The sequence below is a fragment of the Mirounga angustirostris genome, unplaced genomic scaffold, assembly GCF_029215605.1.
Source record: "Mirounga angustirostris isolate CCGP_5_RB_7025 unplaced genomic scaffold, mMirAng1.0.hap1 SCAF_1, whole genome shotgun sequence".
NCBI classification, from domain to species: domain Eukaryota; kingdom Metazoa; phylum Chordata; class Mammalia; order Carnivora; family Phocidae; genus Mirounga; species Mirounga angustirostris.
Genome location: NW_026991709.1, coordinates 183,390,022 through 183,417,927, shown reverse-complemented (window position 1 = coordinate 183,417,927; position 27,906 = coordinate 183,390,022). Strand labels below are relative to the sequence as shown.

General features: G+C 42.6%; 1 protein-coding gene across 13 annotated transcripts in view; it reads right to left on the bottom strand.

The window, feature by feature from the left end:
• Positions 1-27,906, bottom strand: part of MAGI1 (membrane associated guanylate kinase, WW and PDZ domain containing 1) — a 618,082-nt gene that overhangs the window by 18,602 nt on the left and 571,574 nt on the right. For 4 of the 13 annotated variants that reach the window (XM_045862018.3, XM_064594028.1, XM_064594031.1 and 1 more), the window contains 7 exons: positions 26,739-26,770; positions 15,901-16,117; positions 11,961-12,044; positions 8,749-8,840; positions 6,975-7,167; positions 4,335-4,631; positions 1,147-1,350 (listed from right to left, as the gene is read on the bottom strand). In XM_045862018.3, the coding sequence (XP_045717974.1) occupies positions 1,147-1,350; positions 4,335-4,631; positions 6,975-7,167; positions 8,749-8,840; positions 11,961-12,044; positions 15,901-16,117; positions 26,739-26,770 (1,119 nt within the window). The remainder of the gene's footprint in view (positions 1-1,146; positions 1,351-4,334; positions 4,632-6,974; positions 7,168-8,748; positions 8,841-11,960; positions 12,045-15,900; positions 16,118-26,738; positions 26,771-27,906) is intronic. The other 9 variants (XM_064594036.1, XM_064594052.1, XM_064594039.1 and 6 more) reach the window with 5 other exon arrangements.

Sequence of the window (27,906 nt, the reverse complement as noted above, 5' to 3'; positions counted from 1 at the left end):
AGGTCATGATCTCAAGATTGTGAGATCGACTCCTGTTTTAGCTCCGTGCTCAGCGCAGTGTACTTGAGATTCTCTCTCTCCCTCTCCTTCGGACCCTTGCTCCTCCCATGCACTCTTGCACTCGCTCCCTCTAAAATAAATAAATCTTAAAAAAGATATGAATAATGAATATTGATATTTTCTGCTGTATAACTTTACACTGTGGGGGGCTATCCTGTATACTGTAGGAGGTTTGGAAGCATCCCTGGCCTTTACCTACTAAATGCCATTAGCACCCACCCCAGACAAGGCCAAATGTCCCCTAGGGGGCAGAATCACCAATGGTGTAAAAGAAACAAGATTTGAATTTAACCAATCAAATAATCAAGCAAACTAACAAACAAGACTAGACCTAGTTTAATGTAGATATAACCTATCAAAAAAGAGGTTTTATTCTTTCTCCATCCACATGCAAAAATTAGACAAACCAAGTAAGCACAAACCCTAAGGATCTCTTATTCAACAAAAACCTTTCATATATTCACTTATTCTGAAAAAAAAAAAAAAAAAGTATTGGCTCTGAATTGTCATTATGTAGGTTTTGTGATGTTACCATATCATAGTTAAATTTTAGTTTAAAAATTTTATTTTATTAACTTAATTTAATTTTATTTTAAGTAGGCTCCATACCCAAGGTAAGGCTTGAACGCACAACCCTGAGATCAAGAGTCGCATGCTCTACTGACTGAGCCAGCCAGGCACCCAACATACAGTTAAATTTTAGCGATTAAAAAAAAATAATCATCATTTCCAGCTAGAACATCAGAGGATCTTATACCACCTGTATTCAAACCACTCTATCATTGTAAGGACAAGGGTACCAAAACCAAAATAAAATGGGGAAAGTTAAGATTTTCTGTAATGTTTGTATCTGCAGCAAGACAGGGTCACAGGGAAAGAGGATTACGTAAAGGGGAGGGGGGAGGTAAGGGTTAGTAACGATGGCTTACAACCACAGGATGGGTATGCTCAGTTAGGGATGGGTAAGCCTGCCTCTAAATCAACACTCTTCAGTGACATGGATCCTGATGAGAGGGAGACAGAGAAAGAAAGAGAGGCCCAGGAAGAGCTCAAGAGAGAATGAGAGACACAAGAGTTATACTTTACCATCCCCAGGAATGATGCGGAGGGTAACTGTGTTTCCTGCTTCCTTGATTAGGTTGACAATGTCTGAATGGGACTTGTTGGTGATGGAACATCCATTCACTGCCAGGATCCGGTCTCCCACTTTCAGCTTGCCACATCGGTCAGCAGGACTCCCCTCAATAATCCGACCTATTTTGTGAGGCATAGCCACACATGCATTGCCTGCTTTGATATTGAGGTTTTTTGTTTTTTTTTTTTAGTTACGTGGGAATATAGCGAAGGGAGGAGAAAAAGGGTTGAAAAGGGAAAGAGAAGGTTAAGTGTTAATTAAGTAAAGCATTAAGCAAATGTTATTAAAGGAGAGCTCTGTGCCGATGGTCAAAACATTGGCAACACTCAGGGCCTGTGGGGGAGGGGGGTGCTGCTCCTCGCTGCGCTCCCTGCCCCCCTTCCAAACGTGGGGAAAACCCCAGCTTCCTTCCTTCGATCGCTGACACAATTTGTGATAGCTAGCAACTTCAGAGGTTCTCAACAGCCCCAAAATAACTCGCTGTTGGCTTATTTTGGGTCTGCAAATGTGAAGCTCAGAGCTGGGGTGGATGTTCTTCCACATTCTATGTTCGCATCCCTTCATTTTTGCCAGATGCTGTTCAAGCTTCTGCCAATGTTTTGTTCTTTCTCCAGAAAAAAGAATCACTAGGCGTCTGGTGAGGCGGGAGAGTCTGCTACCACCAAAATTCCCTCTGAAAACACCTAATGAACAAGCACTTAGTCTTGCTGCCTTCTCCCCAGAATGATGAAAGCTTTAGGAAAAAGGCATAATTACAAGACGGGGGCGAACAAAGCCACCCAACCTTGACCCCTATTTTTCCTTTTATGACCTTTTCCTGATTCAGCCTATTGCCTATGCTTTCAGGGTAGGGCCCTGGTGGCTCATTAACTCTGAAATCCTCCTTCCTCACAAAAAATCCTCTCAAAGGACTCTGAAAACCTGGCATCTACTCAGGCTAAGAACAGTGATCCAAAGCCAGGTTCAAATCCTTCCTCAACCCTTTGGAAACTTTGATCGTTTCCTTCCTCATGATCAGTTACTGCACATCTACAATATGAAAACCAGGAAAGGTGCATGTGAAGAGGAAAGCTTTTTGTGCACTTTGAGGCACCCGCCCCCCATGTCATGACCATGAGTACTGCTAACTTCTAGAAAGGGGTGGGAGATTGGCTTTGAGTCCTGACATACGGTCTGCAGCTAAATGCGTATTTACCTATTCTGAGAATTCATCTTTCTGAGGACTGTGGAAGCTAGTTAGGCAGGTGAGTCGCCTTTTGGAAAGGGTGATAAAATGAACGTGGGAGACGCTGAAACTGAGTAGGCGCTTCTGTCATAATTTGGACCTTGAGGATAAAATGTGAGGGGAAAGACATTATAATTTCTTTGAATCTTGGCGTATTTGCCTGAGTGTATATCATTGCATGTAAGGTCAAGGCCACAGAATCTTTAAAAAGGAAGCAAACGGTCTCTTGGAACCCAAAAGGCAGGTTGGGTAGGCTTCCATACTCAACTTCAAGGTCCGGATTGAGTTTAGCCCCTCTCCGTGGACAACTCACATGAGAAAGGTATCAAACAGCAGGTGTGAGGAAAGCTCTGCACAGTTGGAAACAGAAGTCTCATGCAAGGTATTAGGGAAAGTTGAATTTGTTTATTGTAAGAAGAGCCAGAGGAAAACAATCAAAGACCAAATTGTGAGAAGACATTCAGTATTCATTAAATAACACATAGCCTCCCACCTGACATATCTATCTCATTGTAAAAAGTGAAACTGACAATTCCGAAATCCTGAGAACATCAGGAGGTGCATGGGGACAATCAAATTGTAGATCTGAAGAAAGCAATGGGAATTCTTCCTCCCTTTGCCTTTCTTTAGATTTTTAAATTAAGTAGAAAAGTCCCCCAAATCAACTTACAAACAAAACCCCAAAAACCTTGCCTTGGCGTCCAGTCATCCATTCATGACATGCTGTGATAACTTTATTAATGTAGCTCCCAAAAGCACTGTTAGTAACGGGCATTTGTTACTGCAGCCACACATGCATAGACCTGACTGACTCAGTCTCCTAAGGAACAGACCTCAGGGGAAATGGCTTTAGCAGGAAGCAACGTACAAAGGTAAAGGGAGTTCTACCGGATCAGAAAGCTGAAGGGATGGAGCACCTCGCCTGATCTTAGCCAGCAGTGACCTGGGCCACAGGTCATTAGACTCTTTTGGACAAGTCATGTGGGGATAGAAATGCGTAAATTTCAAAGCCTGCATAGCCCTTCCCCATCTCCCATCCTATTCCGTATTAATGAACAAATGTGCTTGGGGGATTAACAGGTGACTTTTTAATCTAACGAAGAAGATGGATGATTTTTGGAGTATATTTTTATAATCCATTCTAACAGGAAATAGATTCACAGATTACTAGGTTCTTGGAATCATGTGGGTCCTGTTTGTCTCTGCTAGTACACCCATCAGTTAACCTTCTGAGAGGGTGACAATTGGGTTTCTCCACACTCTGCTGAAACCCCCAACATTCGGATGAGACGGGACAATCAGCCCTGCTGGGATTCAAGGGCCGTGAAGACAAATGGCTCTGAACTCAGATCTTAACTAGATTCTTAAGCAGACAATGGTAAAAATATTATTTAACATTTAAAAATTTCCGATGGGGTTAGAGTAGAGAAAGGACACAGATAAACTGGACCAGGCACTTCACATGATTGTTTACTCTTTACACTTGTATTGTTTCCTAGGCATTTTTACCACCATAAGCTTACTCCAAAACCTCCTCCACCTGGTGAGGCTTCTGCTCTTCACGATACCCTACTCAGGACCTCACAAAGGCATCCTTTGCCAAGGACTGCTCACTCTACACTGTCAAGGGGTCGCTAATCAAATTTCATGCAAATTCCATTTATGCTGGAAGTTGTGTGCATGTGAACACGCATTCTGAATGGAAGCTGAAAGGTTAAAAGAAAAAAAATCCAACCTTCAGGAAGGGAAAAGCCACCGCACACACACTCCATCCCCAATTAAGGCTTTAATGACCCGCCGCGAAAAGCATGAAGGCATTTCCGTTACTGAGAATCTGGCCATCTCGCCCTTGCAACCCAGCACGCTCGCCCCCGGTGTCCCGGGAAGGTGCGGGGGGGCGGACGGGGCACTCACCGAAGGTCGTGCCAGCCTCGGGCCTGCTCACCGAGGACACAATGACGAAGCCGAAGCCCTCGTTCTCGCCGCGCCGGATCTCCACATCGTAGGGCTGCAGGGCAGCGCTGACCACGCCGCTGCCGCCGCCGCCGCCGCCGCTGCCGATCCCGCTGGTGCTGCCGCTGCCCGAGCTCACCGTGTTCAGGGAGTTCTGGCTGCCCTGCGGGGTGCGCTTCTCCTCGGTCAGCGACGCCGGCTGGTTGCTACTGTGATGGGAGGAGGCGGGCGACGGCACCTCGTTCTCGGCTTTGGGGGCTGCAGGAGAGAGAGAGAGAGGGAGAGAGAGAGAGAGACGGAGGCCCGGCTCAGCCACCCCCCTGCTCTGCCCCCGCCCCCCCCGCCGCCACAGTGTGCAGCGAGAGCCCAGCCCCTCGTCCCGCACGTAGCTCCTGTCCCGCAGCTCCTGCCAGGAGCCCACAGGTGACACCCGGGGGACAAAGGCCTACTGAATATGGGCATCCGCTCTCAGGCTCCAGGCAGCTGCAAGAGGGGCCCTCTGAACTGCCTCCCGCGCACGAATCACAGGGACGTGAGCAGAAGCGCAGGTGTGGTCCGCACCCACAAGGACCCCCACTTTTACAGCAGAGACCTGAGCGCACGTTCACCTTGTCATTACCCTCAAGAGTCACACTTCTGCTCAGCTTGCCAAGCAGCGTTGCTTTCCCTTTTTCCATCAGGCCGGACTGTGCACGTTGACTTTACCACTCAAGTTACCCTATTGTGGGATCCTTGACAACACCCGTCAGAGGTATACTTAGTTTCTCTTCCTACTTTCCGGATGTCATTGTCTACTCTGATCACACTCCTGGGTATGTCAGCCTTCCTCAGAGCTCCAGTTTTATTGCTTCGGCAGGTGACAGGATAAAGCACACCAAAGTTGCCAAATAATAAGCAGGAGTGACCCAGGTTTGATGCTACAAACAAAATGCGTGTTCGGGTTTTGCGTAAGACATTTATTCTTGAAGTTCTCCCTTCATATAGGCCTTTTTATTGTGGTAAAATATATATACTATCAAATTTACCATCTTAACCATTTTTAAGTGTGTAGTTCAGTGGCATTAAGTCCAATCACAGCAACGTGCAACCATCACCACCATCCATCTCCAGAACCTCTTCGTCTTCCAAAATTGAAGCTCTGTACCTATTAAACACTAATGAACCACTTTTCGCTCACCCAGCCCCTGGCAACCACCATTCCGCTTTCTGTCTCTATGAATCTGACTACTCTTGGTCTGTCATATAAGTGGATTCATACCATGTTTGCCCTTTTGTGACCAGCTTATTGCACTCGGTCTAATGTCTCTTATAGATTTAACATGTCTTTGACTCAGAGCTAAAACCCCCAAATATTTAATATTTAAAAAATAAATCTGGAACAAACAAAAATCACATTGCTCTCTTATTTTTATTTGGGTCAGTGAAATCAAACGTTTTCAACCCATCTCAAAAGCTATTTCTAACTGACTGAGTCCCATTTTAAGAAATATTCTGAGGCCATCAGTGAGCTCTCTGGGCATAATCCATGACTGATTAACACCGTTTTCCACAGCTTCAGTAAGGTACGAGTCTCACACTGGAATCTGATATCTTAATTCTATAATTAATTAATTATATAATCCATATAAGTGAGTTATACAATTTTTTTTTTAAACAAAGGGCCAGTTAATTTCATTTGGTAAGTATCTGTTTCACAAATATTAAAGTGTTGAAGAAAAGAGATTTCATTTCATATTTCTTCAGTAATTCAAGGGATATAACAATCTGCTTTTTCTGCATTCTGTCTTGACTATTTCAAGGTGGGGGCTGTAGACACAGTGAACATCCCATGTGGTGTGTGCTTTCAGGACGTTGGCGAGTGAATGGGAAGGAGACAGTTACACAACGAGCCGTCTCAAAATGGCAGATTCTGATACAAAAGTAAACCACGATTCACAAAAATGGCAAGGGAGGAATGCCAGAATTGGAAGGGAGTTGGAAGAAGGAGGGAATTTCTGAGGGTTTCACAGGGAAGGTTTTATTTGAGTTGAGCCGGAAAGGGTTTGTATGTTTTGAGAACTCAAGTACTTTAAAGCTTACAGGCAGGAGAAAGAAGTCAACGATGGCCAAGAACTGGCCAGCTCTACAACTTTCTTACAGAGCAAACAAACCTTGGCTTCTTACCTATGACAAGCAGCAACAGAGTAAGGCATCACTAACTTTTTTATGAGCTTATTTGGCGGCACAAAACTAATTTTTGTTCTTGTACCTTGAAGCTACAGCGTTCCTGCCTTTTATAATGACCTCTTTTGTTGAGAATTAACATCAAGTGAAGAGGTGACTAAGTTCTGGTTGGCAGGGAGATGAGGAGAGGGAGTATATATTCAACTAGTCCTCTTCTAGAAGGTTTTGCTGAACATGCATGAATGGCACATTAAAGTACTGTTGAATGACAGTAGTTTTGCTGGAGTTGAGAGAAGGAAACCATCTGGAAAGTCTGAGCTTAATCACATTTGCAAAGATTTGCTAAAATAGATGCTTGAGGAGGCAGACACAGGAAGGGGGCCTTTTCTGTGCATAAAGTGACAAAGCACTGTCTAAAGGGATAAATGAAAAACATACCTGCAAACACCACTTTACGCCGCACCGTGAGGTTGACGTGGCCTTGCTTGGCAGCTTGTTGCATAAGTTGGACCACGAGCTGGTGTGATTTTCCGATTACCGGTGTCCCATCCACACAGATTAATTCATCCCCAGACCTCAGACGGCCGTCCGTATCAGCAGCACCCAGTGGTACAATGTGACCGATATAAATCTGTTGAGTAATTGGATTATGGATGAAACGTTGACCTTTTGGTTTACTATTATACTGATGGCCTTCACATTTCTGAAAACAATTTAATTCATTCATTCATGTCTGCATCTGTGCCATAGACATTTACTGAGCACCCACCAGGTTATCAGGCCATTGTGATAGGTGCTACAGTAATTCTTAAATGGTGGAAAAGCAACTATTTCTTTTTCTTTTTCTTTTTTTTTTAAAGTAATCTCTACACCTAATGTGTGGCTCTAACTCACGACCCTGAGAACAAGAGTTGCATGTTCTTCTGACTGAGCCAGCCAGGCATCCCGAAAGTAACTATTTCTTGCTTGGTTTCTTGACCTTTAATCTGGGGTCTGGTGAGGACTCACTTTTTCCCCTTTGCAGAAGAAATACATCACTTTACTCCTTCATTGGCAAAATCTTTTCTCCTTCTCTGTTTACCTCAGAACCCTCCTTCCAGGAAACTGCAAATTATAATAGTAATCCTAATTTTCATTAAAGGTCCAGCACCATGCCTAGCAATAGGGAAGGCACAAAAAATACTGCTCAATGAGGCAATGAATCATGCAAAGTCTGGTTTGACATCCCATTTCTGTACTTTTAGCAGCTGCATGCAGAGCAGTCTTTATATTTAGTGTCTTGTTACATTTACAGTTCATTAAACCTTAGCGAAATTATTTGTGCTTTCCTTGCCTCCTCACTAAATAAAAAATGCTGTAACTACCTTTAGATGGTATTTACAGTTTACAAAGAACTTTGACAAAAGAGTGATTAAGAATGTGGACCCTGAAGTCAGACCCTTTCAGTCCCTCTACTTACTAGTGCTATGATCTTGGGCAAGTGAATTAACCCTTCTGTGTCTTTGATAATTTGAAAAATGGGGATAAATTCTGGGATTTGATGGAGAAATGAGAAAATGTATGTTATAAGCCATTAGGATGGGGTGTGGCACATAGTAAGTGCTCAATAAATAGTTATTTTTTATTAAGAGAAGTTAACAGTATTTATCTTTAGTTCTCTTTTCTCCTTTGAAAACATTCTTAGGGTGTTATACAAATCTGTTCTAAAGGTGAGGCGGGAACTGAAGACCAGGGAGGTTCGAGGTCGCCTGACTCTTGTCCAGGGCTCTTTTTCTACTTGTGTAAAGACAGCGGTCCTACCTCCCCTGATCTTTCATGTCTTGTCACGTGCTCTCTGTACACCAGCTATATACAAAGCCCACTCCCTGCTGGCCGATTTAACAGATTTGGCCGGAAGGATCGCGACATTGTTTCATTAGCTGATGCCTATTATTTTGCTTTTTGTTTTCATTTTCTTTTGACGCGGAGCTCCAGGTGCTGGAGCTGCCACTTTTTATAAACATGAATACAAACTTGAAAGAAGGGAATGAGTCTCTTCTTCGTCAAGACAAAAGGAGCTCCGCAAAACCCAGCGAATAACCCCCACTACTTGAAATGAAACAGTCTGTGTTGCACATGGCTGGACTCAAATCTTGGTAAGTTGCCACTGCTGCTAATTTGCTTTGATATCTTAGAAAACAGCACTGGGGGAAGAGGTAGGCAAGAGACTCACAGGTTCCCCTGGTTCATTTCCACCCAGAATCCTAAATCCAAATCCAGTCTCTTTTCTCCAGAGGAAGATGTCCTGTTCTTGGTAGTCTGGAACTGTGGAGAAGAAAGAAGGAAGCGGGAGGTGATTTCTCTGCTAAAAGGAATCATACCGTTAAGGTGAACACAGAGGAGCAATCCTGATGGTGCCTGAGCAGATGACAGCATTCCAACAGAGAAGGAAGCAAAATAATCTGGATGGATAAAATAACAGAGGACACTATGCAGAAACAAACAGTAGGACCAGTCACCGGGCCCTAAGTTTTTTCAAAGGACTCATCACTGTTTGATAATTCCTAATCAAGCCCCAGCCATTATCCCGGACTAAGCCAGAAGTCGGTGTTGACCACTGTCCTTGGTATTGTTGCCAGAAAAATTAAGTAAATTAAAATCATCATGTGCTGGACCACAAAGTGGGTGCCCACGTCTCAGGAGGGAGCTCATGCTGAGTCACAGTGACCATGGAAACAGAAGCTTGCTCTGAGGATTTAGAAGCCCTGATAACACATCTGATGTTATACCAAGTAGAGGATGAAAGAAAACAGCTTGAGTTAAAGAGTTTTCAGTTTTTTAAAAAATGTCACTTTTTTCTCCCTTAGAGTAATCAAGATTGGCAAACCAATAATTTGATTTTGTTAGATCATTTTTGCCAAAAGTTACTCTTGGGCATCCTAATATTTCCAGTTTTCAAAGTTTATTATAATTTCAGTCATATTACCAAAAAGGAGCCAGCCTTCCATATTCTCAATACGAATGGTGACTACAAAAACGTTCAGTGTCAATTTTCCGTATTTTCTTACTTTATCACTGGAATGACTGCTTTGCTCCAGATTTTGCCTATCATATTTTAAAATTGTAAGTATTAACTTATTATCCAGTAACTTGATATTTTACTCTTAGTAATGTCCTGAGCTTTAAAATAAAAACCTCATTTATTAGAAGAAAAACCATTTCTGTAAGATCATGTTCACTATACCTGAAATTTACCTGAAATTGTCCTATGTATCACTCTCTTATTTAACTAAGGTAATAAAAAAGTTATTTATTTTATTATTTTTTAAAGATTTTATTTATTTATTTGACAGAGAGAGATACAGCGAGAGAGAGAGCACAAGCAGGGGGAGTGGGAGAGGGAGAAGCAGGCTTCCTGCCGAGCAGGGAGCCCGATGCGGAGCTCGATCCCAGGACCCTGGGATCATGACCTGAGCTGAAGGCAGACGCTTAACGACTGAGCCACCCAGGCGCCCCTAAAAAAGTTATTTCTATTTAATTCTTCTTTAGTATTTTAACGTATACGAGAGAGTGTTTTATGATCTTTAAAATGGCTTTTATTTATTTATTTAATTTTATTTTTTTAAAGAAAATCTTTATTTAAAGAAAAAAAATGGCTTAGTGGCAGTGAATCCTAAAGGAGATTTTCAAATACTGTTCTACATACTTTCTGGTTTATTTAATTAATTGGGTTCAGAATTGAAGGAGTGTGTAGGCCTAAGAGTTTAGTTCTCATCTTCTTCAATTTTGTACAGTAAGGTAGGGAAGAAGAAGGCGGTTGTTTAGATTTCAAGTTGACAAGAGTGACTCACCCACTACCTTCAAATGTACGGTGTATGAATACGCCAAGAGAGAAGAAACTAAACGAACAGGTAAGTACAAATCAGAGAAGTCTGAATCCAATATTTTTGCCTGAGCTATCTTAATGACGCAGGCTTTACACGGTGCTTTATGCCCAATGCATTTTTTTATTATAATTGCACAGGCTAAGCTGCAAGGCTCCACAGAACGTGCAGTTAAACTACATCATAGGACTCCCCTAAACACAATTTGAGAATGATATTTTCTTGAGCACACTAAGGTAACGATATTTTCTTTCTGTTCAAGTAGCTAGCTACAGGGTATTTGCTCTAATAGCCTCACTGAAACAACAAATTAAATCAGGTTGGGACTCTGTCTTGGGTTCACTCAAGCAGGAGGATTATTTCCAAAATAGACCACGGGTGCTTTCCGGCCAGCTCTAGGTTCCTGGCAGAGTCTGCCTTGAATCTGCCTTAAGTCTGCTGAGCCCTTTGCAAACAAGGGAAGGATCTCTGCAGAGACTTCCAGCCTCTACCCATTTTTCTCAGTATCATTTAACACAAGGACACTTGCCCATGCTACAGTGACATCAAAGGTAGCAGGTTTCTGCCTTCAGTCGCTCATTTAGGCATCCAGTGTCATGGTATGGGTGTTTGTGGCCAAAAGATGTAGGCTTATCATTCAGTTTAGTCCATAGGAAAATAGCATTTGTTCTGAGAATCAATGGGGAAACGGCAAATTGATTTAAAGAGCTTCCTGTTGAAAAGGAAGATGCCCAAGGACACCAAGGATGTTGAAGATGCCAATGATGAGCTAGGAAAACACAGACACAAACACGATACACCAACACAGACATGTTACAAAGAAAGTCTTCTGGCACCTTGACGTTGGCATTTTAACCATTATATTCTTCCACCAAATTCCACGTACCCAAATATATAACATAGGTGATAAAGCAGCAGGGAACCATGTTACAGAATTACAGGATTTCTCTCTTTTGTGTTCTCTGCGGCCACTTCTTCCCAGGGGCACCGACGTTTCTAGACCACTCCCCAAAAATGCTTTATTCTCTTCTTTATTTCAGGCAGATTTTACGAGAATGGAGCAGGGAAGAATTATCTTTCTGATATTAATATCACCTTTTTTTTTTTTTTTGAGTAAGACTGAATCAAAAAGAACTAAGAACACTTTGTCCAGTCTTCTTCCTTTTTAAAGCCCTTGCAGAGGGGACAATGTCAGCAGTTACATCCTTTGGTAATGCCAGGGACAACTCAATAAAGCAGTCAAAAGACTTCCTTTGATAATTACAAAGAATGGAATCACCAGGTTTGCAGAGAAACCTCCTGGTGTCTCCATTACTACTAGACACAAATTTCCAGACTTAGATACAATGTGCCCATCGCTTTTTATGTCATCCTGTCTTTGGTCTGTGCTTGGTCAACAAGAGCGCCATAATGCTTCTGTTCATAGCAGTTCTCTTTCTTCCCTCCCTTTTCCGAGTTTTTCCCCAGCACACCCCCCGCCCCCGCCCCTGCCTGGGACCAATGGCAACATCAAACAGTATGAATAATAATGGAGGAATAAAAGTGTTCAGCAGATCCTTACTCTGACATTCTCCAAAACTCGTGGAATTGATCTCTCTTTCTCTTTCCCCCTTGCTCAATCCCGATGCAGGCGAAGGTGACATAGCTGGAATATTAATTTCACAATTTTGCAAAGCTTAATGTATGTGCTTTCTCTTAGTTCATTTTAATTTAGTTTTGATTGATAAGGAACGTGCAGTTAAGCTTTCACAGTAAAGGTCATGGCTGCTGTGGATTTTTAAAGACTATAGTTTGATTCTGGCTTTTTTTTTTTTTCTTTTTTCATGGTGCTTTTCTTGTCAAAAAGCTGGTATTTAGAGTTGTTCCACTGAGAATTTCATACAACTACCATTACCATCTTAGACTCTTCATATTTAATTACACCCTAAAGTACGCATTTTCGTATGACTTGTTTTAATCATATCATGAACTTTAGGTTTGTCTAAACCCTGATTTCCTTTTGAAAAAAAATTATGTATACTTCTCTTACTGCCACACTACAGGATTTATTTAAAGATTCCCAATGGAATTCATTCTTGCACTAATACCTGTTCAGATGAATTCTCAGCAATTCAACCAATATAGTTTTTGTTTTGTTTTGTTTTGTTTTTAAGGTAGAGAGAGGGAGGCGGTAGGGGCAGAGGGAGAGGAAGAGAGAGAATCTCAATCAGGCTCCACAGGCTCAGCGCAGAGCCCGGACGCAGGGCTCGATCTCACGACTCAGTCTGAAATCAAAAGTCGGATGTTTAACTGACTGAGCCATCCAGGTGCCCCTAGAGTAGTCTTTTATTTAGAGACACAGATCATCAGATCTGGCCAAGAACTGAACAAAACACAAATAAGAACTGTCATAACAACTCTTAAAATCTAGAAGTACAACCAACGTCCTTAAACTCACTACAATAAAGGATCCCATTGACCAATTCCGAATGTGTAAGCATGATTCTCCTGAATAAGACAGGTTTACATCGTTGGTACAATAGCTTTGACCTTTTTTCTTTCCAACCTATTTTGTGAACAGGTGCTGTTTCGAAGGCAAGCTTTAGACTTCCTTTTGTAGTACACACTGGTATGCTAGCTGGTCTTCCTGAACATTTACTAATAAGATTGCATCAGTGTCATTTTCAAAGACATGTGAGTAATTGATATGTTCTTAGAGAAAAGACAAAGCAGGCAACATGGCTTTTAAAGGACTTCCATGCTTGCCTTTGTTTTTAATTAAATATTTAAGCCCTTCAAAGGGATTTATTAACACATCTGCAATTCAGATTGATTCATTTTGACCCTGGTGTTTTGACAGATGGCCCTTCAAGAATATGGTATTTTGCACAGCATTTAGACCACGTCAAGGAATCTGATCAGGGATGGTGTTAATAATCTTCACACTGCCCTTCACAATAAAATGAAGTATAAGACCAATATATTTTCAAAATAAAAAGAGGATAACATGGGTCCAATTGAAGTGTTATTCCTGACTTCAATTTCCCTGTTTTTTCCTGGAGTATGGTGTTCAGTATGTCTTGGGGGAGGGGCAGGGAATCACATCTAACAAGGCTACATGCTCTCTTTCACCCCCCTCCCCCCTGGAAAAGACAAGATAAAAAACAACCTAAGGGAATGGGAAAAACAGATCTGGGATAAAGCAAAATACTGATTAAAAGACAAGATTGATGTAGGTTTGTTTGCAGGTGCTGTGAAAAGAAGAAAATCTGTGACAGAGACCAAATAATTACCACTGGGGGAAAAGTCTCATTACCCTTGTTGAGTGGTGAGGGAGAAATCTATGGGAATCTTAACATCAATTAGGATTCTAAGATCACTCAATTATGGAGCCTCCAATCACCAAAAAGAAATGGATTCTCGTTTGGGCTGCTGGATCCTATTCCATAGATGTTATAGAAAGTGAAGACAAAACTGGCCCCATTCCAAATATTTCAGTCTGACAGCCACCTGAATAATTTCGATGCTTAAATAAGCAGCTGGCTGTGGGGTAGGAGTACGTATTTTACTTTTTATTTCTGGTAAAAAACAAAAAAAACAAAAAAAACACTTTTTTGAAAACCTGATTAAATACCAAATTCCTAATGAATTTTGCTTCCATCAAGGTGAAAATGGCATTTGAGCTGGAGTCGCCTATTAAATGGATGCATCAGGATGGTCTGTCAATCCTTGATGCCCACCAGCATTTCAGAACACAGTTTATTTTATCACAGCAAGATTCACACATGAGAAAGTCCTAAATGTATACCGTATTGAGAAAAGCAGGAGCTTGGTCAATAAAGCAATATCTCAACATCAACTGAAGGTGGGCCATTAATTGGAGGAGCCACATGGTTAGAGAGAAATGTGAAAAGAATGTGAAAATATTCCTCTTTGAGAAACATTTGTTCAATGAAATCACTACAATTAGTGAGAAGACATAGGGAGAGCAGACCCCAGGTTCATACTTAGCAACTCATGCTTATGAGGAATGTTCCACATGGAACTTCATTTCCTCTGACCTGGCCTCAGGGATACTCTAGGGGTCTTTCAATACCGGGGACTAAATAAATTCCTACTCAAATTAACTGGCTTTTGTCAGCATAGGGAACTCTCAGCCAAAACAGCTTATTTAATTCCCCACACTGTTATAGTAAGAAGGCAATGATATTTCTCCCCTGAGGAGGGAAAGGATGGAGGGACTCCTGAGTGACTTCCAAAATGTGGTAATCATCATGACTCCAGACTTGCCTTTTGCCCCGTAACTGCTGAATTTCACCCAGTAATATGGCCAACTTTCCTTCTCAGATGGGGATGCTGGCCATGCTCCCCTGTTTTCTTTGAGTCACGGAGGAATTGCTCCAGCCAGCAAAGGAAAGGCTTCAGAGCCAAGTCTGAGTGGGTGGGCAAGAGGCTGGGGCCATGGGGGCTTTGCCTGAGAAACAACCACAGCTGTGGCCATAAACAAAACTTGTGCTGGGGCTGGAGGGTGGGGGGCACAAAGAGGATGGGCAGAGTGATTCTCTTCTGTCTTCCAATTTTAATCAGAACCTTCACCAGACCTCATTAAACAGTCTCTTCAATCCCCTGCCCCAAAGAGAAATGAAGTGCATATCCTTCCTTCCTCCGGAGTTGCTTCATCCTGACCAATCACACTCATGGGAAAATGTAAGTAATAGCAACCACCAAAATGGGGGTTAGTCTGCATCCCCTAAGATTAAAGCACCTTGGAGCTTTCATTGCTAATGGTAGGATAAATGATTATTATTTACCATGAACAGTCTTTGGAATCATTTCATAATAAAAAGTAAGAAATAAAACAAGAAGCAATGTTAGGTTTATAAGGGCCAAAAAGTTACAACGTACGCCATCACAAGTTCATATTTATCGAAAAGGTGAAGCCAAAGGAACACACTTAACCACAGTATAAATAATTAAAGCGCAAACCACTCACTGCTTTCTTTCTTTTTTTCCTTTCTAAGGGGAATGTTTAAAAAGACTGATAATGATTAAAAAAAAAAAAATGACCAGTAGTCTTAAAAACTAGGAGACCACTAAGAAAGCATTTAATCTCTTCTCATTACTCCTGCAATCCAAACCAATCATATTTATGTTCTATTGTCCATCAGAGCTGTTTCACGAGAATATGTCACAATCTCTACACGGGGAAGAGTTAATGAGACAGCAGCTCTTATCTGCCACTTCTTTTAACTGAAGGGAAAAATAAATCCATTTTTTTATCCAGGCCCTTTATTTTGACCACCATCCACATCTTGCCCCCCCCCCCCAAACTGAGCACATAATGGATCCTCCAAGAACATCCAGCAGGTTCTGTCACTATTCTGAGAAGCTTTCGCCGAACTCTCACCGTGATTTACTTCTACCCCATTTATACACTGGAAATCTATTTTCAAGAAGCCTCAAGAGACAACTGCAGCCTTGGGCAGGGGTCTCGGGAAGATAGGAGCCAGGGTGCTACTCACGTCGGTTTTCATACATACTCCTGGACTGGGCCCAGATTTTAAAAGGATCTGGTTTTTTCTGCCCAGAGCTGTCGGTTTGATCTGGAGCTGGGGCCTCTGCAGGTGGGTACTCGGGGAGCACCTGTGTGCTGTGGCCTGGGGAGGCCGTGTGTAGGCTCCGGTGGCTGGAGACGCTGTGCTGAGAGCTATTCTGGCTGTCTTTTCTTTCCAGTGGTTGCTGAAAGCAAGCAAGTGAGAGAAGCAAGGAGAGAAGATTGTTATTGGTTCTCCGAGTGGGTGTTTCCATCAGCTTGTTTTTGTTCAGCACGTCTGCGCACACATACATAAATATATCAACAACATTTTGGCTTCCATCTTTCTCCAGCTAATGCTGCATGCAGATAAATCCCCAGGTGATTGGCAGACAGAGAGAGGGGAGGGCCAGATGGAAAGACATAATCACAAACCACATTGCTCTCTGGGCTGTAGCGGAAAACAAACCCAGTTTTCATCAGAGGTCCCCAGCTGAGACACCAGGCACATGTATTACAAGATGTATCAATTTAGCACCCTGATTTTTGTCACCCATTTTTAAAAAATGGTTTTAAAAGGTCCTAGGGCAGGGGTAGAATTGGGGAGACCTTAGGAGATTGCTGTAATTATTTAGGTGAGAGAGGATGATGGCTTGGCCCAGGGTAATGTGGCAGAGATGGAGAACAGCGGTCAGATTCTGGACGTATCCTGAAGGTTGAGCCAAGGGAATGGTTCATAGGTTGCGTGGAAGGTGTGAGAGAAAGGAATCAAGGATGGTTTCAACGTGGGGGTGGGGGTGCTGATCCAACTAGAAGACTGAAGTTGCCTTTTACTGAGACAGCAGGGATGATGGGATGATTACTTGGGTCTTTGAAGTTGGAACAGTTCAGTTCTGGGCTTATACATTTGAGCTAGTAGACATCCATCTGGAGATGTCCAAATAGCAACTGGGTATTTGAGTTTGAAGTTCAGGGGAGAGAGACAACATGTTTCAATCACTTCAACATCCTCATGTTTTTGACAAAATATGTTGAGACAAAATACCAGGGTGATTTAAATGTAAGGCTGTAATACCCAGAAGAAATACAGTCAGGGCTAAAAATGTTCTTGGGGACTTCTCATTTTGCATCTTTCGATAATAAAACGCCCAATTTTTACCTGAAGGTTTGCCAGAAGTTCTTCTACACTATAAGGAAAAGAGATGAGACCTTTCAAAAAATCATGCCTAGCAGTCTGTGTGCACTGGTACTTATAAGCATATAAGTAATTATCGTATGAAGAGCTTCCATAATTCTCAGCCAGTCAATTTTGCAGGCATCACATTTCACCTCTTGATCTCCTGACCCTGCTGTTGCTTAAAAACCAAGATCGCACTTTATATATGGGTTGACCTCAGGAGGTCAGCCTTGTTAGATCTGCAACCTGCCCGAAGTCCAAGCAGTTTTCAAAGGGAAAGAGTTTCATCAAATTTCAATAGAATAAGCAGGTTCCTGTTCCTTAAAACCTGCTCAGCAAAAGACCCTTCCTATTTTATGAAATGCTCTTTCTTTGAATGTTGATTGAATGGAGAGCAAAACCTAGTGGGAGGAAAAATTCCTGGAGGATATGAAATAACTTCAGTTCTTCTTTTCTTGAATAAAAGATAGTGGTAAGCCCAGGTGTTCAGTTTCTCCCATTCAAAATAAAAACTCTGGAATCCTGCCTCTCACTTAATAGATGCTATGTCCCTATACTTACCTGCTTAAGAGTATCATAGAGGGACAAGAAAGGGTATCTCCATCCTCTCTTACAGAACCGGCATAGCATATGCTTTTTAAGTGGTTTAGAAGATCTTTGCTCCAGAGCATTTCAGTTCCTTCAATTTCCGTATAGCATCAAAATCTTCCCCTTGGTCTTACAATCAATCCTATCAAAACCATTCCTTGCTCTCTCCCCAGGTATCCTTCACCTTTCACTTCCCATCTCCATGGAAATGTTCAAGGTCCCCCTTCGTTTAAATCTCAGCCCCTTGACTCCCTTCCCTTCCAGTTTTTGCTTTGAAGTAAGTATTTGAAGTAAAGCCCAAGGAGGACAAAAATTTCATTTACCCCTGACTATTACAGATTACAGATTTGAATATAGATTTTGGCAAGGCTTCAAAGTTGAGGAAAATTGGGCATGTAGTTAATGAAAGCAAGATAGACCACCTAAAATTGTATTTGGTGTGCCTGAAAGGAGAAATTTGAGGCCCATAGTCTGACCTAGCAAAGAGGTCTTGGTAGAACTAGGAGAGGCTTAATTCACTCAGACTCTAGGGGACCACATACTCTGGTGAAGGTGCCAGGAAAACACACTGAGGTTTGGGCAGGGAAAACCACCACCATCCCCCATGTCACCACTGTTCCCTGAAGATGAAATGCTCAGCTCGGACCTAGATGGATCAGAACTCCAAAGACTTGGACTAAAACCTGGTTCTGCCAATTTTCAACAGTCCTCCCCAACAGCAAACTCGGCTCTTGGGGCCAGGTCTCTGATTTTTGCCCCAAGAAGCTCACTAGCTGCCTTCTTGCTTCCCTGGAGACATGCTGAAGACTTTCAGAGTCAGAAAATGTTCATGACAGATACATCCCCCACTCGCTTTTGCATGTGGGTGGAAATCTGTGTTTCTCTTCACTGTGGTCTTTACAAGGGTCTCGATTATAAATAAGTACATGCAGCATCAGCCCATTTTTGGTGCGAACACACTAGCATAGAAAGAAAAAATGGGATTCAGGGTGCCTTTCTCCCCCCTTATGTTTTCCTGTATTGTCTACTTTTTATAATGTATAGACAATGCTCGTTATAATCAAAACAAAATTTAAAGCTATTTCTGTTTTAAAATAAACCTTGGTAAGGAGAAATAATGGAGACTGTTACTTTCTATTTTTTACATTTTTTTAAGATTTTATTTTTAAGTAATCTCTACCCCCCACATGGGGCTTGAACTCACAAACCCTGAGGCCAAGAGTTGCATACTCCACCAACTGAGCCAGCCAGGCACCCTTTTTTTTTTTTTTTAAGATTTTATTTATTTGAGAGAGAATGAGAGACAGAGAGCACGAGAGGGAAGAGGGTCAGAGGGAGAAGCAGACCCCCAGCTGAGCAGGGAGCCCGATGCGGGACTCGATCCCAGGACTCCAGGATCACGACCTGAGCCGAAGGCAGTAGCTTAACCAACTGAGCCACCCAGGCGCCCAAGGCGCCCTTTTTTTTTTTTACATTTTGGTTGCGTTTTGTTTTTGTTCTCCTCTCAGGAAAGGAGGAAAAAGATAGTTTAAATATAAAAGCAAATAATTCAACAGATAAAGGAGCTCTGAGTTCACCCAGAGAACTGCATCCCTCCATTCAAATGCCCACCTTGGTTCCTCAAATGAGTAGCAAATGCCAAATTGTGGGATTGGTCCATTGACACTAAATTCATTTCACAGTTAGTCAGTTGCCACCCCTACAGCTTCAGGCTCCCCCGTGTTGAGACTCCCCTTCACAAAGCCTCCCTGGGGCCCAGAGGGAGCCTCACCGCAGGGTTATCTGAGGGAACTCATACTCTTCTTTCCCAGGGTCACTCTGTCGTCCCTGGAAACCGAATTATTGGCCATTCACTCTCTCTTCCTAAATTGGAGAAAAATTTCTTTCTGGCAGCCTTGCCCCACTGACAGAATCCGATAACAGGCTGGACTTTTCTCCCGTTAAGAATGCACACGTGCTTTTACCCACATGCCCACAAATGCATGTGCACGGATTCTGCTTGTCACCTCACGGCTTCCCAAGACCCTTCAAGGGCTGTCCCCCGTAACACATCTCTGCCACGGAGGACCTAGCAATCTCGGGTCTAACTGAAGAGACGGCTTTGCCGTTACCAGAGTGTGCAAGTGAAGTCTACCAGAGATGGCTCGGGCCACTTTGCAAATTTGAACACCCTTTCTCACCTCCCAACAAATGACTCACTTCGGTCCAATTTAACACAAAATGACAGAATGTGGAATGAGTGTGTAAAACTGCCTCTGAAACTGTTTCTGCATTCCTTTTAAATGCCATCTACACTTTGTTCCTAAATTTGGAAAATTAAAGTAAAGCAGCATCCCAAGAATATGCTTGAAAAACAATAACCCACACTAACGGGCTGATGCACAATCATCTGGTAGCTGTTTGGATTTTCCCCTGATAAGATTTAACCTCACTTTATGTTTCTTCCTAAGTTCAATTATGAAAACTAGGTAATTTGAAGATGCATTCTATATTTAATATCTCAGTACTCTTAAGTTTTTTGAAGCTATGCTCTGTGTGTTTGTGCAAAAGTTCAAAATATGCCTTTTGACTTTCTGTGGGCATGCTAATTAGCCATGATGTTGTCTTTTATCCAATTGGAGCTCAGAACTCTCCAGGAGAAAAGTCATGTTTATGTGTCTCTCAAATTAAAGTCAGCTTGTCCCCTTTACAGCAGCCTGGATTACCTCCTAGGGAACACCTGGCCCATGAGAACAAACTCACTTCTCAGCTAGTTATAGAACAGGATCAGAGTTGCATCTCATGGGATTGTCTTTCTCCTCATTTTCCTAAGAAAATGTTTTCAAAGAAAAGTATCTGTGGTTAAAGATACATTTTCAAGTCTGTTATTCTACACATACTAGCACTGTGCAAGCACCTAGCACAGAAATGACAGAACACCCAGACGAGGCCCCCTTAAGTAACTACCCACATTGCATTTATTCACTCAACCAATAAATATATACTGATGACTTCCTCTGAGCCAGATTCTCAGGGATACAATGGATAAGAAAGAAAGAGATGGTATCTAAACTCTTAGAATTTATACTTGTGTATTGAGGTGTGTGTGTGTGTGTGTGTGATGGATATTAATCAAATAATCCTAACAGTTTGATAAGAACATACTACAATGTCCTTTAGATAGGTGGTAGGGAGAAGCTTCTGGAAGAACAGGCCATTAATGGAAGCAGCATGTGCTCAGTCTTCAAAGCAAAAATGAGTTTGGACTGTCTGAAGAACAGAGAGAAGGAAGCAAGGGAGTAGGGTGGTGTGAAATGAGCTCAAAGACCAGATGCTACAAGGGCTTTGTGAGCTACTTTCAAGAGTTTGGGACTCATTCTTAGTTCAGGGGAGAAGAAATTCACTAACGAATTTAAAGCAGAGATGTACCAGGAGCCAAGTAACTCCTAGCAAGTTTGGTCTGATTACTGAGGGGTGACTAGGTTAGTGTGGACAGGAGTAAAAGCAGGGAGCCGGTCAGGAGGCTATTGTGCAGTCTATGTAAGGGACCTGAGAGGTTTACACTAGGGAAGAGCATGATGAAGGGGAGGGACAAGTGAAGTCAAAGACATTTTGGTTCAGATTCGACAAGCATTGCTGAATGACTGAGTGAAGGGCAGGCAAGAGGAGGAGGGGGAGGACCCCTTGGAAACATGGATTTCCACCTCCCAGCTCTCCAGCTCGAGCAACTAGTTGAAAGATGTGCCACATATTAAGATGGATATTTCCTATGCTAGTTCTTGTCACTATTCTGATCTTTGTGAAGGAAGATTTTTATTTTTAAAGATCAGATCAGTTGACTAGGATGAGAGAAATGGGCTCAATTTTCAAAACTACATAAAAGTCCTTGGTCACACACTAGCCATAAACTTGTGTCATAAGACCTTTTAGAATAAAACTGTACCAATCTCGGGGCGCCTGGGTGGCTCAGTCGTTAAGCGTCTGCCTTTGGCTCAGGTCATGATCCCAGGGTCCTGGGATCGAGCCCCGCATTGGGCTCTCTGCTCAGCAGGAAGCCTGCTTCTCCCTCTCCCACTCCCCCTGCTTGTGTTCCCTCTCTTGCTCTCTGTCAAATAAATAAATAAAATCTTTAAAAAAAAAAAAACTGTACCAATCTCCTAACACGAATGATTTCTTAACTATTGACAGGCCAAGGAAATCGGGAAGATGCAGCGGTTTTTATAAATGGAAATGGGGGAAAAAAAAAATCAACTCATCAGTATTTCACGGAATGATTTCAAAATGAAGGTACTTATAAAGTGAGCTGAAAATATTTGCTCGGAAGAGCAAATGAATACAGACAGCACTTAGAAGCTTAAATGATGAAAAGAATTCATGTGGCTTAAAAATGACAAATTGATCCATTTTAAAGCAAAATTATTTACAGTTCACTTATCTGCCAAGACTGAAGGCCACTGCAGTGATTTACACGGACAACAGGAAAAACTCCAAGTGCTGATGAGATATTAGGCCAATGTCATTAAAGGTTGTGCAAAAATCAGAGGCTCAATTCTAAGCCAAAGCAGAGGATGGTCCTTGTCTCTTTATCATTTATGGGTCTAAGTCAAATAATCTCTTCTAAAAGGGCAGAAGAGAGGAATTAATGGAAAAGAAAAGGAAGGTAGCAACTGGATAGGAAAATGAATTTTGGTTCACACGGGATGTTTTAAAGAAATCTAATACAAAAGCAAAGTCTATTTTCTAGACTCCAAGGGGTTGAGGGTTTGGGTCATTGTGAGAAGCTGAGGGGCAAGGAGATTTACGGAAGCAATCCTAGTCTTTCTTCCATCTACTACTTCCTGCTTCTCCTGGGAGCCTGCAGGAGCTTTGACGCCATGTATTCTTGCCTAGTTGCGGGGCAAGTGGTTCTGGGGTGCTAAGACAACCAGGAGAGTTTGAGAAACAGGCAGGACACACAAAATGGGGTGATGTGCCCACTCTCTGGGCACATTCCCTAAGAGATCCCTCCCTCCCTCACATCTCTTAACAACCGGTTGTCAGCAATGTCCTTAGGATCCCTTCCGGGGGAGGGGAATGGAGGACCATGGAAGGGAAACCTGTCACTACTGCTCCCTTTGAGCTTGCTGCATTTGCTCCAAACAGCTTGGTGAAGAGAACAGGCTTCCTTGATCTTTCCAATATTTGGTGTCCCCTGTATGAACACTTTGTGTGAGAAGTCTTTTAGTTAAGTAGGAAAATTTTATCTCTTTTATGAATGTGGTATGCTTTCTTTGATCTGACAGTAACAGCTAAGTAGATATGGTTTCCTACATTGCTCAGGCTGCTGGGGAACTCAGAAAAATTCCATAGCTCAATCACAGCATCTCACCCTTGGGTCCTTTCTCTGGCTTTGTGGGACTACTTAACTTACATTGTTGTAATTAAGAGCTGAGTGATTTTCATTATGTTTGTCCCTGGTTCTACATGATCTTTCTGCTTTTTATTTATAATTATCATTTTTTATTTTAATTTTTTTAAGTAGGTACCACGCCCAGCATGGAGCCCAATGCGGGGCTTGAAGTCACCACCCTGAGATCAAGACCTGAGCTGAGTTAAGAGTTGGACCCTTAACCGACTGAGGCACCCAGGGGCCCCTATCTTTCTGCTTCTTGAACTTTTGAAAGTTTTGGACTTTATGCCCCATGAAGAGGATCCATATAGATGTGCCTGTTTATGTGGCTATTGTTTATCTCTCCCCAGCTGCGTGAGGGCAGGAATGTTTTCTCTTTCGATGTTGTTGTATACTGTCCCTGGATCTGGCATATAGAAGATACTCAAATACATGTCACTGAAAAAAGTACATAAAAATTTTGGTGATTTGAGACGATGAGTCCTTTTTTTGAAAGAAGCAATCAAAACATCATTTGTTTGTAAGTTCCACGAAGAAAGTCACCTGACCAACTTACTTATCATAGTATTTCCAGTGCCTCACACCAAACCTGACACTTACTAGATTCTTGACACTAAATGCTAAATAAGTGGATAGATGGATAGATGGACAGATGAAGGAAGGGAGAAAGGGAAGTAATAGTTCGGAAATGAGCTAGTGAGAAAACAAAAGTGAATGCTGACTTAAAGTTCAGGGTTTTGTGTATATTTAGAGTTTTAAATTCTTTTCTTTTTTTAGTTTATTATTATTTTTTTTAGTAATCTCTACACCCAACATGGGGCTTGAACTCACAACCCTGGGATCAGGAGTTGCACACGCTACTGACTGAGCCTGCCAGGCGCCCCTAGAGTTTTAAATTCTTACAAAATCCTCATGTGTGATTCAGAATGAGAGTCTCAGTTAAATAAGTTTCCAGTCAGGATGATTAAATTGGGACTCAGAATCAGTTTCCTAGTGAGGTCTAAAACCTAAGAGCAAATAGGTCTTATTTTTGTCTCTGCCATTTGGTAGAAAAATTCCTAATGTTATGGCTGTCCAGGTATTAAATTAATAACGTTTTATGAAGACACTGCCATTGTTCCCAATGAGTACAGAACCCATAAACTCAACATTTAAAGTAAACCTACTAGATGAAACTGCTTATTAAGAGTAAGCTGTAGAGGCTGCCCAGGAGGGGAAACAAGATCAAAAAGTCCCTTTGTTCTAATAAAAACCCAACTACTTAATTATTGAAAACATTTAAAAAAAAAAAAAAAGTATGAGGGCAAAAGGAAGCTGTCAGTCACATGAGCAAGCCAACAATGTCAGGAGTCTCTAAGAGAAGAGCAGAAACATGGTCCCGGGTTAAGATGGTGTATATTCACAGAGCTAATGGTAAATCTCAGCATATCACAACCCAGGCACAATCTGCGTGCATTCATTACACAGCCTGCACAACTAACCCTATCTGCCGTTGTATGACTGGCTTTCTGGAACCACGACATCCAGCTTCCCCATGGACTCCCCCTGACCGCACCAGAGAAATCCCATCATCATCTGTCTCTCTGGCAGGACATCATCAAAATTCAAACTGGGGAAGGGAACCAGCTTTCAACCCATCGGTACAGAGCTACAGATCACAGATGTGAGCAATGCCCTACTGACAACAGCAGATCTTGGCTGAGAGTTCCCAAATTCTGTACAGCAGCTGCCCGAGTGTGCCAGCAACGCTGTGAAAGCCATCATCCCCGTCCTGGCACAGGAATCAGGTAAGGACAAGCCCCAGGCTGGGGGCTTGCTCTTTTCTCACTCGGCAACACACCAGTCTCTTAGCTTGTGGTAATTAAGAGCCAGCAGACTGTGGGCAAAGCAGTTAAGAAGGCTTTTGTCCTAGGAATGCAGCCGGAGTAATTGGCTTGCTGCTTGCTAATGACATGGCTTCTACAAAAATAAACTGTCATAGGCAATTCTCTTAACTGACTTGGTGAATACAGGCTCTATACCTGTTTGATATCCTTCGAGTTCAGCAGTGAATCCCAAAACACTTTGGGGAAGGAAAGATGCAGCTGGAATCCACAAAAATCCTTCTGCCAAGTAAGTGTAAACGGGATGCAAACCCGAAAAGAACGCCTTGCTACTTGAGGTCATGCTCCCTGTGCAAAGCTGCTGTATGGCCCCTGGTATGCTCCTTGTTAAGACTCCATCCCTGTGGGGTGTGTAAAAGAAGTCCGTGCATCACACAGCATGCTTGAGGGTGCCGGAGGAAAAAGGCTGGCTAACTGAAGCTCATGTGACAGATCTTCCAGGTTTGCTTCTCTTTTTCTGAAGGCTGAATAGGCTTCTATGACCCAGGGACAAGGACACACATGTGCCATGTGCGTGCACACATACACACACACACCACAAGCACGCCTTGGCATCTCTGTGGTTCCAATGTGGACACCTACTGGCACTTTTCAGCTGCAACATTAACACAAACTGACAAGGGAAGTGGCCCTAGAGTCACATGTTTCAGTTGCCACAGCCCTGTGCCATTGAAATCCCATCAATTATTGCAGGTTTTTCTCTTTGGACAACTTAGGAGCGGAGCTTAAGAATGCAGGAAGCTCCCTCTCTCATCTCCTTAATAAACTTCTGCCTCTCGCCGCCAGGCTTGCAGACAGGTGGAAAGAATCCTGCTGCAGCCCCTGTGAGTTGCAAAGTTTTAAAGGTTGTTCTCCCTTCCCAGATGGCAGAAAGCTGTAAATTTTCCCTCCCCCAATAGTCTAAGCCACGTGGAAGTACCCCTCTTTATCCTAATGTTAATGAATGGGGAAGCTTCTTTCCCCCGGATCAATTTCACAGGCATCATAGTTCCAGATTTTGAGTTTTTAAGTAGCATTTTAATTTGTTATCAGTGCCCTGGGAGCAGAAGCTCACACCACCAAGCAAAACACCACAGCCTCTAAGCTATTAGCTAACATGTCAACTAGGTAATGCATCTTCAGGGAAACCAGATTAGAAAGGACAGCAAAACATTGATTTTTTTTTTCTTTTTAAAGAATCCTATACCTGCAGCATAATGCTGCTAAAGCTAGCAAAACAACAAAGGACATTTCGACAGCAAGGAAACGTCTTATTCTCAGTGCTGGGGCAGTGAACATTGTTCCATGTGAGCACAGATATATACACAGGGCAGAGCAATTCTTTTTTAAACCTGCAGCCTTTTTAATTTTGTAAATAATTCACCATTCAATGCATAAGAAAGCTCAGGGAGAGAATCTGCCCAGGTGAACGGATGGAAACACCAGTTAAGAGCAACCCTACTCAGGAAGCAGCTGGAGCTTTCCCCCACCCCCCCTCCCAAAGGAAACAATAGCATTTGTATCAAGTTAAAACACGGAAGAAACTCCATCCATTTGAACAAGAGTTGTAATGTATTTATACAGAGAAGATTCCAAATATACATTGTTTAACCTGGCTTCTGCACCCTGCCCACAAATCACTAGACAGTTAAAGATAAACCCAATACCTTCTCTATCAAACAGACCCCCAGAACTTAATAAAATGAGCCCGGGCTACTGTCTCCCCCACCTACTCTAAAACACATTTTGTGAAGTCAAGCAGATGGCGTCCCTTCCCACCACCAGCCCCTCACTCCCCCCAGACAAGAACCAAGTAACTGGTAAGTCCTTACCGACTTTGGGCTCTTCTTGGGAACTGGCAACCCTGGAAAAAATGCAACAAGGAGGGAAGAGGGGAAGAAATCATTAGCATATAAATGTTACCTTTTCCTTAAAGAACAATCCCCAGGTGTTTCATGGCAACCTAGCCATCTGCAGAGTTATGTCAGATTTCTCCCCAGCATCGGAGTTACCAGGCTGTTCATATCGAATCAAAGGAGAGGGAGGAGGAGAGCGAGAGGCAGGAGATCTATCTGCATTAGCTATGCTGGCTTGTACTGCAGCAGCCTGGAGGCTGGGAAAAGAAATTCACAGACCTCACTGGCCTGGGAAATTGAACACTTGGACAGAATCTCAAATGCTCTTCTGGATTAAGAGAGACTTAACTTACAATTAAGTCCAGGATATTTCCTTTCCATATGATCCACTTGTCAATTGAAGCGGACCAATCAGGACAGAGGAAGGGGTGTATATTTAGTTGCAGAGGACTACATGGATAAAATTAAATTTTTCTTTTCTTTTTTTTTTTTTTTTCTGGTCGTTTCTTTCCTTTTTTCCCCCTCTGCTTTTCAGGAGAGGAAATGCCTTCTTTATTTGGATGAGCTGAACACCAGAACAAAGGCGGATGCTCTTTTGCCAGCAGAGAACACAAATTCAACTTGGTGTAGGAACCCCTCCAGATCATGGGCACACCTCTCTGTGCATGTCGATCAGCCAAGCACACTCCTATTTAGCTTGGAAAGGACACTAGGTGGGGTCAGACCCTTAAGGGGAAAGCAGATTGTTGGGGAGTGAAATTTCATGGAGCTGAGAGAAGAGGAGAAGAAGGTATTCACTGATCCTAGCTGGCTCTTCCAGAACGCTGTCCTTCATGGGAGGGTGAGAGCTGGAAGGGGCTGGTGATTGCCTCACACTTCTAGAAAAGTCAGCAGCGATTAGGGGCAGACATATGGGAAATATGCCAACAGGGGAGTGTGGCAAAGGAGGGCTAGAAAGGAAAATAAAAGCAGATAATGGTGTTTCAAAGGTAATCATTTCTGCAAGCTGCCCTCTCATTTTTTATTTATTTTTTATTTTTTGTTGGAGCAAAGGTTAGAATGCAAAATGCAGATTCCATCTGTACTGGGCACAAAAGATATACTTGGGATCTGATGATTTTGCACTGGCAACTTCAACCTTTTT